Source organism: Pipra filicauda, unplaced genomic scaffold (genome assembly GCF_003945595.2).
Source record: "Pipra filicauda isolate LSUMZ 115617 unplaced genomic scaffold, ASM394559v2 scaffold5_size6683894_pilon, whole genome shotgun sequence".
Classification (NCBI taxonomy): domain Eukaryota; kingdom Metazoa; phylum Chordata; class Aves; order Passeriformes; family Pipridae; genus Pipra; species Pipra filicauda.
The window spans coordinates 4631480-4647613 of record NW_024104754.1 but is presented as its reverse complement, the minus strand read 5'-3'; the positions used below and the strand labels follow the sequence as shown (position 1 = coordinate 4647613).

General features: G+C 36.7%; 1 protein-coding gene across 1 annotated transcript in view; it reads left to right on the top strand.

Annotated features, from left to right (window-relative positions):
- The window catches only part of TTN (titin), a 239103-nt gene that overhangs the window by 115423 nt on the left and 107546 nt on the right, over nucleotides 1–16134 (top strand). Inside the window, exons 153-159 of the mRNA XM_039387980.1 lie at nucleotides 314–394; nucleotides 1801–1887; nucleotides 2214–2336; nucleotides 13086–13181; nucleotides 13743–13817; nucleotides 14739–14819; nucleotides 15974–16078. Coding sequence (XP_039243914.1) covers nucleotides 314–394; nucleotides 1801–1887; nucleotides 2214–2336; nucleotides 13086–13181; nucleotides 13743–13817; nucleotides 14739–14819; nucleotides 15974–16078 — 648 coding nt within the window. The remainder of the gene's footprint in view (nucleotides 1–313; nucleotides 395–1800; nucleotides 1888–2213; nucleotides 2337–13085; nucleotides 13182–13742; nucleotides 13818–14738; nucleotides 14820–15973; nucleotides 16079–16134) is intronic.

Sequence of the window (16134 nt, the reverse complement as noted above, 5' to 3'; positions counted from 1 at the left end):
TTGTCTAGGTACCTAAGAAATTAATAGATGTTGCTGTGCCTAAAAAGCCAAGAGTAACGCTATCTAAATCTTATATGTCAGTAATGGTAACTTTCTGAGGAGATTTCTCTTTCTCTTGGGCATTAGTGTTTATAGTAAAACTAATTTATAAAAATCCTAGTAGTACGTAATAGTATACAACATTGTTGCATGTCTTATCTCTTTTTATATCCTTTGTTTATTTTCTTTCCGATGTGGTTCTTGTGATACTCTTTCCTCTTAATAATTTTAAATGCTTTAAATATTAAAAAAATGAATGCTGTTTTCCTTAAAGTGCCAGAGGTGCCCAAGAAAATTCCAGAAGAGAAAGTAGCCACTGCTGTCCCTAGAAAACCAGAACCACCACCAGCCAAAGGTATGTTGCACTACAGAAAACTAAAATTTGGAAGAGGAAAAGAACCTTGATTGTGCAGATTAGTTATTTGATTGTTTGTTTGTGTTTTCCTGTTATTTTTATTTTCTGTGCCCACAGTTCTATATATGTTACTGTTTTGAAAATTCTTTTTTTCTGATTCGTAGCTGTAATCAGTGTACCAGTATGTTAGAAATATTGATGTGGCTGGGCAGGGATGAGACTGACACTTGAGAACAACAGGAGAAATCTTAAGAGAAGAGGAGAAAAGAGGGTCTCTGTGATGTGAAATACTCCTGACAGATAATGAAAAATTAGCCCCAAAAGAGAGTATAGGATAGTGATACAGATGTCTAATAGAGGAGAAAACCCTCCATGCATAGATGAAAAATTGATATCATGAAGCCATCACATACAGAAGAATGTGACAAGGAATACAAAATGGACAATGTCAGTCTAAGGGAAATAGAAATTCAGGAAATGGTTGAATAAAACAGAAAAATAATCTAGTGTAAAAGATGACACTCCAGAAGACTTTGAGGTGTCTCCTCAGATTATACAAGGGCATAAAATAACCCTAAGGCAATAAATATGTCAAATCAAAGGGTCTATTAAAAACATTTGCAATTCTACTGAAAAGTTCTGAACGTAACTGTAAAATTCCATATAATAACTGAAAGTAATCTCTTCCCTAAAGGGCGTGAAGGACCCAAGGAAGTAGTTGTAGAACAAAAAATCAAAGTTGCTGTGCCTAAAAAGCCAGAAGTTACACCAGCTAAAGATACTTGACATTATGACAAAAGTAACAGAATCAAAAAAATCACTCTTTTATTGTTTTAACAATATAGAACACAGTATTTTAGACCTCTCTTAGCATTTTCTTCTGTTGTCAAAGTTTTTTCAAGTGAACAAATGTGTTGTGTAATAAAAATTGTTCTTTGTAGTTGTGCTTTCACTAATAGTGATCTGCTGGTATGCTTTAATGTTGTTTATGAAATTCTCATAGTAAAAAGTTATTGATATTTTTCATGTGCCTGAGATACTAAAGAAAGTGGTCCCAGAAAAGGCTTCAGTTAGAGTATCAAAGAAACCAGAACTTCCACTGACTAAAAGTAGCTGCTGCACACAAGAAAACCCCTTAATTGTCTAGGGTACTATTTCAACATGGTGGTAATTTACTTTTACTATAAATATATTATAAAATATTTTTGTTGTTTGAATTGTAGTTTTTGTATCTGTACCTCAGTGAGGCAGCAGAGAGAATTTTCTGTAGGCAAAGGTAAATTACATGTTCACATACAAAACCACTGATGCTTTTCATGTCCCCAAGATTTACGTTTTCTTAGTGTCTGAACACTACAGACATATCTTTGAAATGCATAAAAATAAAATTAATAATTTTTTTGAAGTACCTGAGGTGCCCAAGAAAGTGGTTTCAGAAGAAAAAATACACATTGAAGTTCCTAAAAAACCAGAACCTCCACCACCTACTAAAGGTACATGTTCAATAGTGATGAGATTGCACACAATCTTTAATCTGTTTCTTTAAACACTACCCTTAAGTTTGTGTTATCTGCTTTTTTTATGCTCTAATATTTGTAAGTGTTACAGATTGTGTTGTCTTCTTCACTTGTGAATAACTCCCAGTAAGTAACAATGGCTACTAATGGTGTGCAAATAGCAATACGAAAAAAACCCCAGTCTATTTATCGGATTGGGGTTTTATATGATGGTGTGTTATTTTTCGTCTTGTGCCTATTGTTGCCTTTTTAATTCCTATTCTTCAAACTCCTAACACTAAAACAAACAAATGTCTTTAAAGAACCAGAGGTGCCGAAGAAAGTTGTTCCAGAAAAGAAAATACCTGTGCCTAAAATACCAGAACCTGTGGTTGTCCCAGAACCAGAGGCTGCACCTGAAGAACCAGAACCTCTACCAAAGGAAGGTAAATTTCAACACTAACAAAATAACAAAAGCAGTGTTTTTCCTCTTTTCTTTAATATTATAATTATAGGCCTTCTGTTTTCTGAGATTCTATGTTAAACTTGTTCTATCCACCTGCATGTGTGTGTGAAACAGACATACATGGTTGTTTTTGAAAAATAGGGGCAAATCTTACGTGTCTGAATTGTCTGTATTTTATATTTCTTCTTACAATTTTTGATTATTCTTATCATTCTACCTACTTGGGTTCATGAAAACAACCACAGCTAATATCTTCAAAGTTATAATAGAAGAAAAGAAAATACCCATTCTAGTAGTTGAGGGCAGAAAATATCAATATGATTGAAATTCCAGAAGCTCCGTCAAGAAAAACTAGATGCCATCACTGATATTTCTTAAAAGTATCTTCAGCTAATTCCCTGCAGTGCTATTAATATCTTTTGTCCCGTCCATTCTGCTTGAAATTATCATGGATTTTACTTACTGTTTAAGTTATACTATGAGTGCATGTGTGTATGTCCATATGGGGGCATGAGTTTTGTGAGGGGAGAGTGTGTGTGTACACTTGAGAGAAAAGAGAAAAAAGCCAAAATGTCATATATTCATCATTAAAAAGGGCAACATAAATGATCAGTACCTGAAATGTTTTTAATATTTTCATTACAATTGTGTTTTTGTGTTTTATGTTTGACTTAATTTTGGCATGATTGTCAGTGCCATTGTTAAATTTAGAACTAATATCTTTTATATACATAAAGTGGCCAAGACAACTTTCCCAGAAAAAGAAGTACCTGTTCCAGTTTCCCGAAAACCAAAGTCCATTGCAGGACCCCCAAAAGCAAAGCCTCAAGAGGTGGAACTGCAAGAACCGCAAGTGGCTAAAGTGGCCCGAAAGCAAAAGGTTGTAGTGGCAACTGAAAAACTAGACCGTTTTCTGACATCTGAGGAGCCCGAGACTGTTTTGACATCCCAAAAACTAGAACCTGTTGTGGCATCCCAAAAACCAGAGCATGCTGTTGTGCTTGAGAAACAAGAATTTATTGTGGTATCTGAGGAACCCAAGCCTGATGCAGAGCCCCGAAAACTAAAACATGGTGTGATGCCCCCAAAACAGAAGCCTGTTTTGGAACACCAAGAACCAGAACATGTTGTAGTGCTTGAGAAACAAGAATTTATTGTGGTATCTGAGGAACCCAAGCTTGATGTGCCACCCCAAAAGTTAAAACATGGTGTGATGCCCCCAAAACAGAAGCCTGTTTTGGAACACGAAAAACCAGAACATGTTGTAGTGAAACAAGTTGTAATGAAACAAGAACATGTTGTAGAGAAACAAGAGTTTGTTGTGATATCTGAGGAACACAAACCTGATGCAGAGCCCCGAAAACTAAAACATGGTGTGATGCCCCCAAAACAGAAGCCTGTTTTGGAACACCAAGAACCAGAACATGTTGTAGTGCTTGAAAAACAAGAGTTTATTGTGGTATCTGAGGAACCCAAGCATGATGTGCCACCTCAAAAGTTAAAACATGGTGTGATGCCCTCAAAACCAAAGCCAGTTCTGGAATCCCAGAAACCAGAACCACTTATAGCCCCCAAGGAACCTAAGCTCACAGTGGTGTCTGAGGAGTCAGAGATAGTTGAATCAACCAAAAAATCAAAGCCTGGTTTGGTGCCCCCTAAAACAAAACATTTTGTGCTGACCCAAAAAACAGAGCTTGTAGCAGCTGAGGAAACAGACTTTGCTGCAGATTTCCAAAAGCCAAAGCCTTTTGCAGTGTCCAGAAAATCAAAACCTGTTGTGGCACCCTGCGAGCCAGAACCTGTCATACTGCCTGAGGAACCAGAAACAGTTTTAGCACCCCAAAAACTAGAATCTTCTACACCACTTCAAAAACCAAAGCCTGAAGTGGCATCTGAAGAACCAGACCTTGTTTTGGCACCGGAGGAACCACCACCAGCCAAGCTGCCCGAAAAGCAAGAGCATATTGCTATACCTAAAAAGCGAGCAGCTGCACAGACTAAAGGTACCTCTTCTTATGCATAGGATCTCTTTTCCTTCTCTTGAGTGTGTTATGTTTCACTGCTCATTTTAAAGCTTAATAAACATAACTAATATCTTTAAATATGCAATGCCTGAAAGGTATTACCAGAACAGAAAATTCCTCTAACTGTTCCTGAGAAATCAAACACTCCATCAGTCTACATGTTATCATGAATACATGACAAGCACACCTAGTCTTCTCTTAAGTATGATCTTAACATCTTTTGTTCTGTCTATCGTTCTGGATCTGTTTTAAATGATGCTTGCTAAACAAATTGCACTGAATATGAGCGTGTGCTAATTTGTTATTTCAGAACATTTCTGTTGTCCTCTGTGTTTCAGTCTCTGTACTTACATTGTTTAATTGTTGTTGTAAAATTAAATGCACTAATATCTTTGAAGTGCCTGAGATGGCTGAGAGGACTGTTCCAGAGGAGAAACTGCCCCCTGCTGTATCTAAAAAAACAGGAGCTTCGCTTCCTAAAGGTACATGTCACCACTATTATCATCGTAAGGAAGGGTGTTTTGGGGTTTTTTTTAAAGAGTCTCAGTTCAAATTGATCTTTCACTGTATACTTTGATATCAAAAATGTGAGAGATATACCAAATATGAATTGCTGTGCAGGGGTGTCAAATATTTCCTCAACTAAAACCATACAAACTTTTGCTGTACTAGGTTTAAGACATATCAAGCAGATATGATGAACTTATGTCTATGAAAAAATGCTAAAAACTTAAAGATGCTAACAAGAGAATTAAATCATAAACAGTTGTTCACATTATTAATAGGGATGGCTTAGTACATGGTTTAATGGGGCTTGGCAGTGTTAAGTTTACAGTTAGACTTGATGATTTTAAAGGTTTTTTCCAAACTAAATGATTCTAAAATTCTATGAGAAAACGTTCATTCTGCCACCAGATTCTCTCCATCTGAAATACTGTGAAGTACTGCCTCAAAGTAATGATATAATCATTCAAAAGATTTGAATTAATATAAGAGGAAATACTTATAAGCAACATCTAGTGATTAGAATGGAAGCCAGGAGATGTTAGAAGGAAAATATGATAAGTTAAAGAAGAGAGGAAAAATGCAAAGACAGAAAAAGAAAGGTGAAGTAAACCCGAAGGATAAAAATAGTGATATTATCCAAGTAACAAGTAAAAAGATGACAGTAACTACCTAAACCAGGACAGAACACACAGTCTTTAATGAAACATGGCTGATGCACAAATACAGTCAGATTCCATAAGTCCCTGATCATCCATTACTGAGAAGCCATATGTTTTCTACATTTCCACCTTGACTGAGAAACTAAGACCAAACCCAGAATTCCCATCTCCTGTGTGATGTTTTGACACCCTGGTCATTCCACAGCTTTGAAACAAAGCATAACTGATGACTGAATGTAACCACAGCACTTTCTCAAAACAGACTGTGTGAATATACTATTGATTGTCTTATTGTTTCGTATACATCTGCAGTGCTCACAAAACTAAAATATACTAATATCTTTGAAGTGCCCAAGGTGCCCAAGAAAGGTGTTCTGGAAGAGCCTATACCCGTAACTGTGCCAAAAAAGCCAGAACCTGCCACAGTTCGAGGTACCTGTCACCCTGTGCATCAGTCTGAATGAGACTGTTTCTTACTGTCTTCCATGTTACTTCTGATGTCTGTTGTCCTGTTTGTTTGTGATTTCATGACATTTCTACATCCTGTGTTAAGTAACAGTTAGGAAATTGATAATCTAGTATTTTTTATCAACAACTCAGGTTATATTTTGAATTTGCTGTTTTGTTCTCATGTTTTGGATCAGTAGATACAAAAATAATATATTTTAGCAATTTGTCATAAGATTTTCATATGGCTGGCCAATTCTGTTATCTTAAATTGTCACTGAATGTCTACATGAGTCTTTAGAGAGACTCAGGTAGTTTTTATGACAGACATAAATTTTTTGAAATGAAAACCCAATTTTTACTCAGCAATGCACATGAGTGCAGTGAGAAGTGACAGTGTTTAGAGAAAGTGCTGATAATTTGGGGGTTTATAAGGAAGAAAAAGAATCATTGTAAAATCCATTGCAGCATACAGGCTGTGGAAGTTGCCACAGTGCAATGAAAATTGAAGCACAATAGGTAATTAGGGTAAGAAAATAAGCCAATAAAAGGAAAAGCATAGGCAAAGAACAGAAATAGAGGACAAAAATAGGGAGAAAAGAGAACTATTGTGTCCTCACCCTGTCTCTACCCAGACTGCTGAATTCCAAGCACCAGCAGATTCATGAGGAATGGCACAGATTAGATATGGGCTGGGGTTGGTCCCAGGGAAAAGCCGGATCCCAGCAGGGCTGAAAATGACAGTCTCTCCTCCCAAAGAGGGAAGGCTGCTAAATACAGAGCAATGTATCCTAATTCACCCCTCAAGCTGTACCTCAACATAGCCAACAGTTTTCTCACAGAACTCACTAGGCAACACTCCTCTGTGCCTGTGCTGTGTGAGGTGTTCTGTGTCTGAGAGCGAGAGAGAGCAAATGAGAGAGAGAGATGGGTTGATGTTGTGAGACCCGTTTGGTTACTTTCATGAGCGCATCTCCAGTCTCTGTTTCATTGTGCATCTTCCTCTTTATTGTATAAAACTGACTGTTACTAATATCTTTGAAGCACCTGAGGTGCCCAGGAAGGTTACTCGTGAGGAAAAACTACCTGTGGCCACTGCCAAAGCACCAGAGCTTCCAACACCCAGAGGTACCTGTCTTCATGGATAACTTAACAAAGGAGATACTTAATCTTCTTCTCCTAAGCACTGTCCTACCCTCTCTTGGGCTGTCTCTGATTCCTGACTGAGACTGTCAAGGTTGTGCGTGTTGGGGAAAGAGTGCTGCATGGGTGTGTGAGGTTTTGAGCTGGTGTTGTGATGTTCTGTGTCTCTGTTGCCCTGGTTTTTGTTCCTACTTGGCATGTGTTTTCAACAATGTAAAATGAAACGCACTAATATCTTTGAAGTGCCCGAGATGCCTGAGGCTGAGGTCCTGGAAGAGGAAGAGGAGGTGGAAGCACCAGAAGAGGTGGCACCGGTTGCCGAGCCTGGAGAGCCAGAAGCTCCTCCAGCTGAAGGTATATGGTGGTGCTCTGAAAGAGCCTTCCATGCCCTCTGGATTTTTTTGCTGCAGTATTGAGTGTTCCTTGCCCCTCTGCACTCTGTGGGGAGGGGTGAGAGCAGCATCTGGTCATTTTGTGCCTCTATCCATCAGTACATTCCTGCAAGAGGTGGTGGGGCTCACCAGGATCCCCTCCCTCATAAACTCATACTTGGGCCATACTACTGTGAGTAGTCCACCTGACGTAAGAGTGATTAACTGAAAAGGACTCCTTGGTACTCTATCAAGTGTTTACTTTCCTGCTTTGCTGCTTACCATTTGACTCTTTGCTGATTTTAAGCTCAGTCAAGTAAAAGGATCTAATATCTTTTAAGTGCCTGAGGTTACTGAGGAGGAAGAGGCAGAGAAGGAGGTGCCAGCAGTCATTCCCCCAAAGCCTGTGGCTGTGACCAAGAAACCTGTGGCTGTGCCAAAGAAAACAGAACCTCCACAAGCTAAAGGTATATCTTCTGGAGAGTGTTACCTTTTATTTTAGTGTATCGATTAGTATTTTCATTTGCTATCCCTTCTTTTCTGTAAGATTTGTTATTTGTCCTCTACCCTTAGCCTCTGCTGAACTATCTTTGTGCATGTGACTAACCATCCAGTCACTAGAGGAATGTCAGTGTTTAGAAATATCTAAATTCTTTGATTTTATCTCAAATGTTATGAGCTCTTCTATTAATTTAACTTTGAAATTAAAAGGAAATAATATCTTTAAAGTGCTCAAGGTGCCCAAGAAAGATGTCCCACAGGAAAAGCCACCCGTTGCTGTACCCAAACAACCAGAACCACCACCAGGCAAAGGTACAGATCATCACTCTTAGTATCATCGTTAGAAAGAAACGTCATGCTCTTCTGGACTTCAGTTCAACTAATTTTTCTGATGATGACCTATTGGAGATAGGTGCCTAAAAAATATGAAATGCAATGTAGGGTGTCAAAGAAATGACAGAAAAACTAGATTCCATTCTTTGAAAAATATCTGCAGCTTTCTGATATTTTTGTAAAGTTTGAGAATAAACAATTACTGAATGTTTACTTTAAGCAGAATAACGTTTTTCTGCTGAAGAGCCTGAAAATAAGTCCTAAGTTTAAAGAACAAAATGTTGCATCCCTGAAATTTCTAACAAATGACAGCAGCAATATCAGTTATCTACCTCTTTGAAAGTAAGTTAATGTCAATGTGCATGAGGTAGATTTACTAGCAAAAGACTGCATATATCTACTGATTATCTTACTAGCACATTAATATAGTCAAAAAGACAAGATAGAAATACATATTTCTGAAAACAATAGCATCTAAATGACAGGAACTGTGGAAAACAGAAACTTTAAAAGATATGTAAAGAATGGAAATAATCGATAGTAAAAAACAAGGAGGTAATGATAAAGCAATTGCTAATTTCCTAAAAAAATTGTTACAATGCTAAACTAGTTGTGTGTTATATATGGCTGATGCACAAATACAGTTGGATTCCATAAGTCCCTGATCATCCGTTACTGAGAAGCCATATGTTTTCTACATTTCCACCTTGACTGAGAAACTAAGACCAAACCCAGAATTCCCACCTCCTGTGTGATGTTTTGACACCCTGGTCATTCCACAGCTTTGAAACAAAGCATAACTGATGACTGAATGTAACCACAGCACTTTCTCAAAACAGACTGTGTGAATATACTATTGATTGTCTTATTGTTTCGTATACATCTGCAGTGCTCACAAAACTAAAATATACTAATATCTTTGAAGTGCCCAAGGTGCCCAAGAAAGGTGTTCTGGAAGAGCCTATACCCGTAACTGTGCCAAAAAAGCCAGAACCTGCCACAGTTCGAGGTACCTGTCACCCTGTGCATCAGTCTGAATGAGACTGTTTCTTACTGTCTTCCATGTTACTTCTGATGTCTGTTGTCCTGTTTGTTTGTGATTTCATGACATTTCTACATCCTGTGTTAAGTAACAGTTAGGAAATTGATAATCTAGTATTTTTTATCAACAACTCAGGTTATATTTTGAATTTGCTGTTTTGTTCTCATGTTTTGGATCAGTAGATACAAAAATAATATATTTTAGCAATTTGTCATAAGATTTTCATATGGCTGGCCAATTCTGTTATCTTAAATTGTCACTGAATGTCTACATGAGTCTTTAGAGAGACTCAGGTAGTTTTTATGACAGACATAAATTTTTTGAAATGAAAACCCAATTTTTACTCAGCAATGCACATGAGTGCAGTGAGAAGTGACAGCATATCAAGTGTTTAAAGAAAGTGCTGATAATTTGGGGGTTTATAAGGAAGAAAAGGAATCATTGTAAAATCCATTGCAGCATACAGGCTGTGGAAGTTGCCACAGTGCAATGAAAATTGAAGCACAATAGGTAGTTAGGGTAAGAAAATAAGCCAATAAAAAGAAAAGCATAGGCAAAGAACAGAAATAGAGGACAAAAATAGGGAGAAAAGAGAACTATTGTGTCCTCACCCTGTCTCTACCCAGACTGCTGAATTCCAAGTACCAGCAGATTCATGAGGAATGGCACAGATTAGATATGGGCTGGGGTTGGTCCCAGGGAAAAGCTGGATCCCGGTGGGCCTGAGAATGACAGTCTCTCCTCCCAAAGAGGGAAGGCTGCTAAATACAGAGCAGAGTGTCCTAATTCGCACCTCAAGCTGTACCTCAACATAGCCAACAGTTTTCTCACAGAACTCACTAGGCAACACTCCTCTGTGCCTGTGCTGTGTGAGGTGTTCTGTGTCTGAGAGCGAGAGAGAGCAAATGAGAGAGAGAGATGGGTTGATGTTGTGAGACCCGTTTGGTTACTTTCATGAGCGCATCTCCAGTCTCTGTTTCATTGTGCATCTTCCTCTTTATTGTATAAAACTGACTGTTACTAATATCTTTGAAGCACCTGAGGTGCCCAGGAAGGTTACTCGTGAGGAAAAACTACCTGTGGCCACTGCCAAAGCACCAGAGCTTCCAACACCCAGAGGTACCTGTCTTCATGGATAACTTAACAAAGGAGATACTTAATCTTCTTCTCCTAAGCACTGTCCTACCCTCTCTTGGGCTGTCTCTGATTCCTGACTGAGACTGTCAAGGTTGTGCGTGTTGGGGAAAGAGTGCTGCATGGGTGTGTGAGGTTTTGAGCTGGTGTTGTGATGTTCTGTGTCTCTGTTGCCCTGGTTTTTGTTCCTACTTGGCATGTGTTTTCAACAATGTAAAATGAAACGCACTAATATCTTTGAAGTGCCCGAGATGCCTGAGGCTGAGGTCCTGGAAGAGGAAGAGGAGGTGGAAGCACCAGAAGAGGTGGCACCGGTTGCCGAGCCTGGAGAGCCAGAAGCTCCTCCAGCTGAAGGTATATGGTGGTGCTCTGAAAGAGCCTTCCATGCCCTCTGGATTTTTTTGCTGCAGTATTGAGTGTTGCTTGCCCCTCTGCACTCTGTGGGGAGGGGTGAGAGCAGCATCTGGTCATTTTGAGTCTATATATGCATGACCTTTAGTGCATTCAAGTAAAAATAACTAATATCTTTAAAGTGCCTGAAGTGGCTGAGGAGAAAGAGTCAGAAGAGGAGGTGCCAGTGGTCATTCCCCCAAAGCCTGTGGCTGTGCCCAAGAAACCTGTGGGTGTGCCAAAGAAGCCTGTGGCTGTACCCAAGAAACCTTTGGCTGTGCCCAAGAAACCAGAGCCTGTGACTGTGCCGAAAGTACCGGAGCCTATGCCTGTCCTTAAAAAACATACAGTTCCTTCAGTTAAAGGTACATACATCAGTGACTGAGTCTCTTCTTTTCTCTGTTCTCTGGATACTTTTTCCCTTGTTTCACTGATGTATGCAGGGCTAAATTAATAATATGTCACTTAAAATTTTATTATTCTTTATGTTTTGTATGCCCTACTCTTTTTAGACATTGCACTTTTTGTTATTGTATGTATATATATGTATCTTAATATTCACAAAAATGAAAATTTACTAATATCTTTAAAGCTCCTGAAGTGCCAGAGAGAACTGTCCCAGAAGAGAAAGTACCTCTTACTACACCTAAAAAGTCACAATTACAAAAAACAGAGCCTTCTCCAACCAAAGGTATATATTGCCAGGAGACATTTCCTGAGAATAAATGTTTTCCATATTCTCTCTTTTCTTTGTTCCCAACTAAGTCTATAAAATGTGATAATTGTTTTTAGACTACCTTGAGAGAGACTGGAGCACAGTCTTTCATGATTATGGCCACTGTTACTGTGTGCTAAGTGTCTTTGTTTTTTGTGTGTCTCATATGTACATTTATATACACACAAATAAAAGAAACAATATTTTTTTTTAAGTGTCTGAGGAAACCAAGAAACCTGTCTCAGAGGAGAAAGTACCTGTTGCTATTCCTAAAATACCTGAATCACTACCAAGTGAAGGTTTGTGCCATCATAGCTATTACATTATAAGCTATTATAAGGACAATCCTTTGTCCTCTTCTTCTAAATATAAGCTTAAAATAGATGTTTTCCTTTTTTCTCATTGTGATGTTTGTGAATTGTTCATTTCCTATTTTAGATAATAGCAGTCAATATTTCTTGTATCTACTATTATATTTTAATTTTTGGAATTATAGTATGTGCTCCTGCGCAGGATATACCTAAAAAACTATGTCTTTTTTTAAGATAATAGTAAATTCCCACTAAATTAGAGTCTCTCAAACCCTCATATTTGTAATCTGAAATTATTAGAGAGCATCGAAGATTTTATTCTTTCCTATTATGTCTCATCCACAAATTTAATGTTTAGTTTATATTATATACATAAAAAATACTATTCTTCACGTAACCCAGATTCATTATTAGAAAGAGAATAGTTTCTCAAAATCTTGCATTTACCACAAAGGTAACAGATACTGAGTGATTAGTTTTCCTAATGTGTATTTGTCTGTGTCTTTTGGAGTAGCTTTCTTTGTAGTTATATCAATATAATTGTTCATGTGAAACCATCTTATAATTGAAAACTTACACCAGTTGTCAATATTCTTTAAAGAATATGAAATCATAAAGGAGACTGAGCCTGAAGAAGCAGAAGAAATTCCAGTTGTAGAAGTCGAAGAAACTTTACCAGTTGAAGGTATACAAAGTACTTCCCTAGAGGCTGCCAGATACCTTTCTTTCATTACTGGGCATTCTTCATTCTGTCATTCTTCACGTGTCTGTATGTTGTAGGTCTTTGTGTAATTTTTCCTTTGTCGATATGTTTTGCAAATTATTTCTGATCATTTAATTCTATGTACAACTTAAAGATTATTTTAAATGCTTTCATTTTGTTTCTTGTCCACACGAGTCTTCTCATCATTTGGTGTTCACCTTTGTTCTCATATTATTGACATGCTTTTTTAAGTCAGCTTGGATATTTCTATTGTGTGCATGCTACGAAGCAATAACCTAAGGCTCTTTCATGCTCCCATTTAATTCAATGATATTTTTTCACTGGTTTCACTGGAAATGGAAAATGGTGGTCTTTCGGTTTGTATTTTACTCTTCACATAACTACCATCACAATATATTTGTTCTAAATCTACCTAATGTTATTTAAAGTGCTGCAACCTGAAAAGAAGGTCCCTGAAAAGCGAAAGCCACCACCACCTGCTCCACCAACAGAAGATATTAAACTGGCAAAAGATCTGCTTAAAGGTATAATCATCTGAAACCACAAATAACAGTGGAAACTCAAACATATAATCTTTTAAAACTATACTGATGTATCTTGAAAAGAGTGCTTTTAAAGTTATCGTTTTGTGTCTTTTTTATTTCTTTTCTAATTTACTATCACTTTAATGGTGCGCCTTACTAATGCTCAGTCTCTCATTATATTTTATGTGTTATGCCAAGTCAGTTTACATGGATTCTTTTCAACAGGAAAAAACCAATTCATTAAAACAATCTTAACCAAGTTAACACTTCCTTCTATCCTTAACGTAATTCTTCTCTCTTTAACGTATTCTTGCAAATGAAAAGAATCCCCAGCAATAATTTGCTGGTGTTACTATATGAACTTGGGTTTTGAATCAACTGTGCTTCCTACAGACCATCTGACTTTTTCTAAACGGTTAATCAGCAAGAATCTTTGCTTTGCAGCTTTTGTCCTTCTATTACATCAGTAGTATTAATCAGTTATTTGGATTTTTTAGAAAGCTCCTTTTTGTTTTTAATCTAATTATGTGTGTTGTAAAATTCACATAATTTTCTTTAAAGCTCCTGAATCAAGGAAGAAAGCTGTGACTGCAAAACCCGGTGAGCCTCCGAAATTGGAACCCCCACCTGCTAAAGGTACCTAGCTACTATAAGGATCTTACTTAAAATAAGCCGCTCATGGGCCCAAAGTTGTAGTTCTTAGTATCTTCTTCTTTAATTGGCTTGGATATATCAAAAAGCTGTCTATGTTAAATTATGCTCAGCAGTGCACCCCTGTCTTGGGTGTATATGTTTGTGTTCTATTTATGTCCAGTTTAATCTCATGTCATGCAATCCTTGAGATGCAATAGACAGAATCATAGAAAAGTGAGAAAGTTTTTATGAGTTTTATAACTTGTGTAGATGCTCACTTTGGTTTTCTGCTTAGGGAAAAATAAAATATAAAATACTGTTTAAATATATAGAGCATTGTTCCAACATATCTAGTTTATTATTTTTCTGAAATGTAACTTGTTTTTATGAGAGGACACTTTCCAGAGATGGGAAGGAATAATTTATTGAGCAAGCCACTTTGCAAGTACTCCTTTATATTATTCATATGTACTGGAGTTTAAGATCAGCAGCTAAGCAGTGAACATTTCTTCTTAATGCTGTTCCAGATTTAGAAATTACACTGGATCCATATGAATATCACAGACAGTCAGCTCAGATGAATAGATATGTAACATAAGTCTGTAATGGAAGAGGAAAAGGAAATAAAAATGCTACTATAACTCTTTTTTAATACATAACCTTTATAGTTTTCTCGAACCATACTTCTCTTCTGTTGATTTGTATGAAAACTTTCTCTTATGTATAAGCTTAGGTGACAGCTGTAAGCAAATAATATAGAAAGTATATTATAATTATTTACTTCAATATCAGCAGTTTTACCTTTGTTTTTAATATTCAGTAGTGAACCAGCATTTGATTTGTATGTTTGGACAGGCTAGTTGTTGGTTAGCTCTTATGACTGTTATGAACCTATAATAAAATCTGGAATAATATTCTTTTAAGTGCCTGGACTTGTAAAGAAACCTCGCAAAGTAATTCCTGAGGTTACTCCTCCACCAAAAGAAGAAGTTGTTTTGAAAAGAGGTATAGTAACTTGGCTCTGTTGTAAAAAACCCAGCATATTAACCTTGTTCAGCATGTTCCCCTAAGTAAAATTGTTTTATGTGTGTGGTATGTAAAATTACATAATCAAATACTATCTCTTTTGTAGTTGCAGGGATGAAGTGAGGATAGCCAGAAAGTCTCTCAGATCCAAAGGGTCTGTAATGAAAACAGAGCAGAACACTGAAAATCTAGTTCCCTATAACTCTCTTTACACTAGAGCTGAGAGTTTTCCACTGTCTTCAGCTTCTGGACCTCTGTCCAGTGACAGTGTAAATGTTATTAAAGTTACATACGTAGCCTCTGTACTCTATTTTATGGTTTTCTTAGAAGTAGTGCACAGATCATAGAATCCTGTGGTACTATTGGATATTAGTCCACTTTCCTGCAAAGTCTGGGACATGCTGAGTCCCTTTGTGCTCAACTATTGCTTAGAAAAATAAGCACTAATTCCGATTCTCTTTGAAATACCACAGACAGATGATTTGTGCCTATATACCTTGCAACCAACCTTCAAATTTCAGAGAACATATTAAAATATAGATATTCCACTTTTCAGACCCCTCAGTCATCAGTTATTTCAATCTATTAGATATTTCAATCTATTAGATATCCAAGATGGAGGTTTGAGAGGACAAAAATAAGTGAAATAAATAAAATGAAAAATAGATATTATATAAATTTGAGCTCTCCAAATATAATACTTGAAGATTTAATCTTGTTCTCTCTGAAGTCAATAGAAGTTTAATAATATTCCTGCATTTTTTTCCTAAAAATCATCTTTTACTCCAGTTATTAATTCATAATTACATATAGTAAGTCATCATTTAAATATGTGAATAAATGTATGATATTATAAGAAATTTTATTCCATTATAGACAGTTAACATTGACATCTTTCCTCTCAGATGGACTACTCTTACTAAAACCTTCTTTTTGCCCTAATTGATTTGTATTTTAAAAGACTTTCAGAGTAGTATCTTGAATAGTTACAAAAATCTTCCATTTGTATTGAACTATATATTTTACTTTCCTGTTTCTTTATGATTGATAATATATATTTAATCTTTTCTTGTTCCCTGTCTTATTCTTTGTTTGCCTGTGCTTTAAAAACTGAAATTCCTTTTCTTTTGAAGTTCTTAAAAAGAAACCTGAAGAGGAAGAACCTAAACCAGAAAAAGAGCCTAAACCAGAAGTTAAACCAGTACCTACCCCAGTAGAAAAAATTAAGAAACCTGAAGGTACTAGATTGCATTCAAATCTATTTGGTAAATTATAATTTAAAGAAAAAAATAAA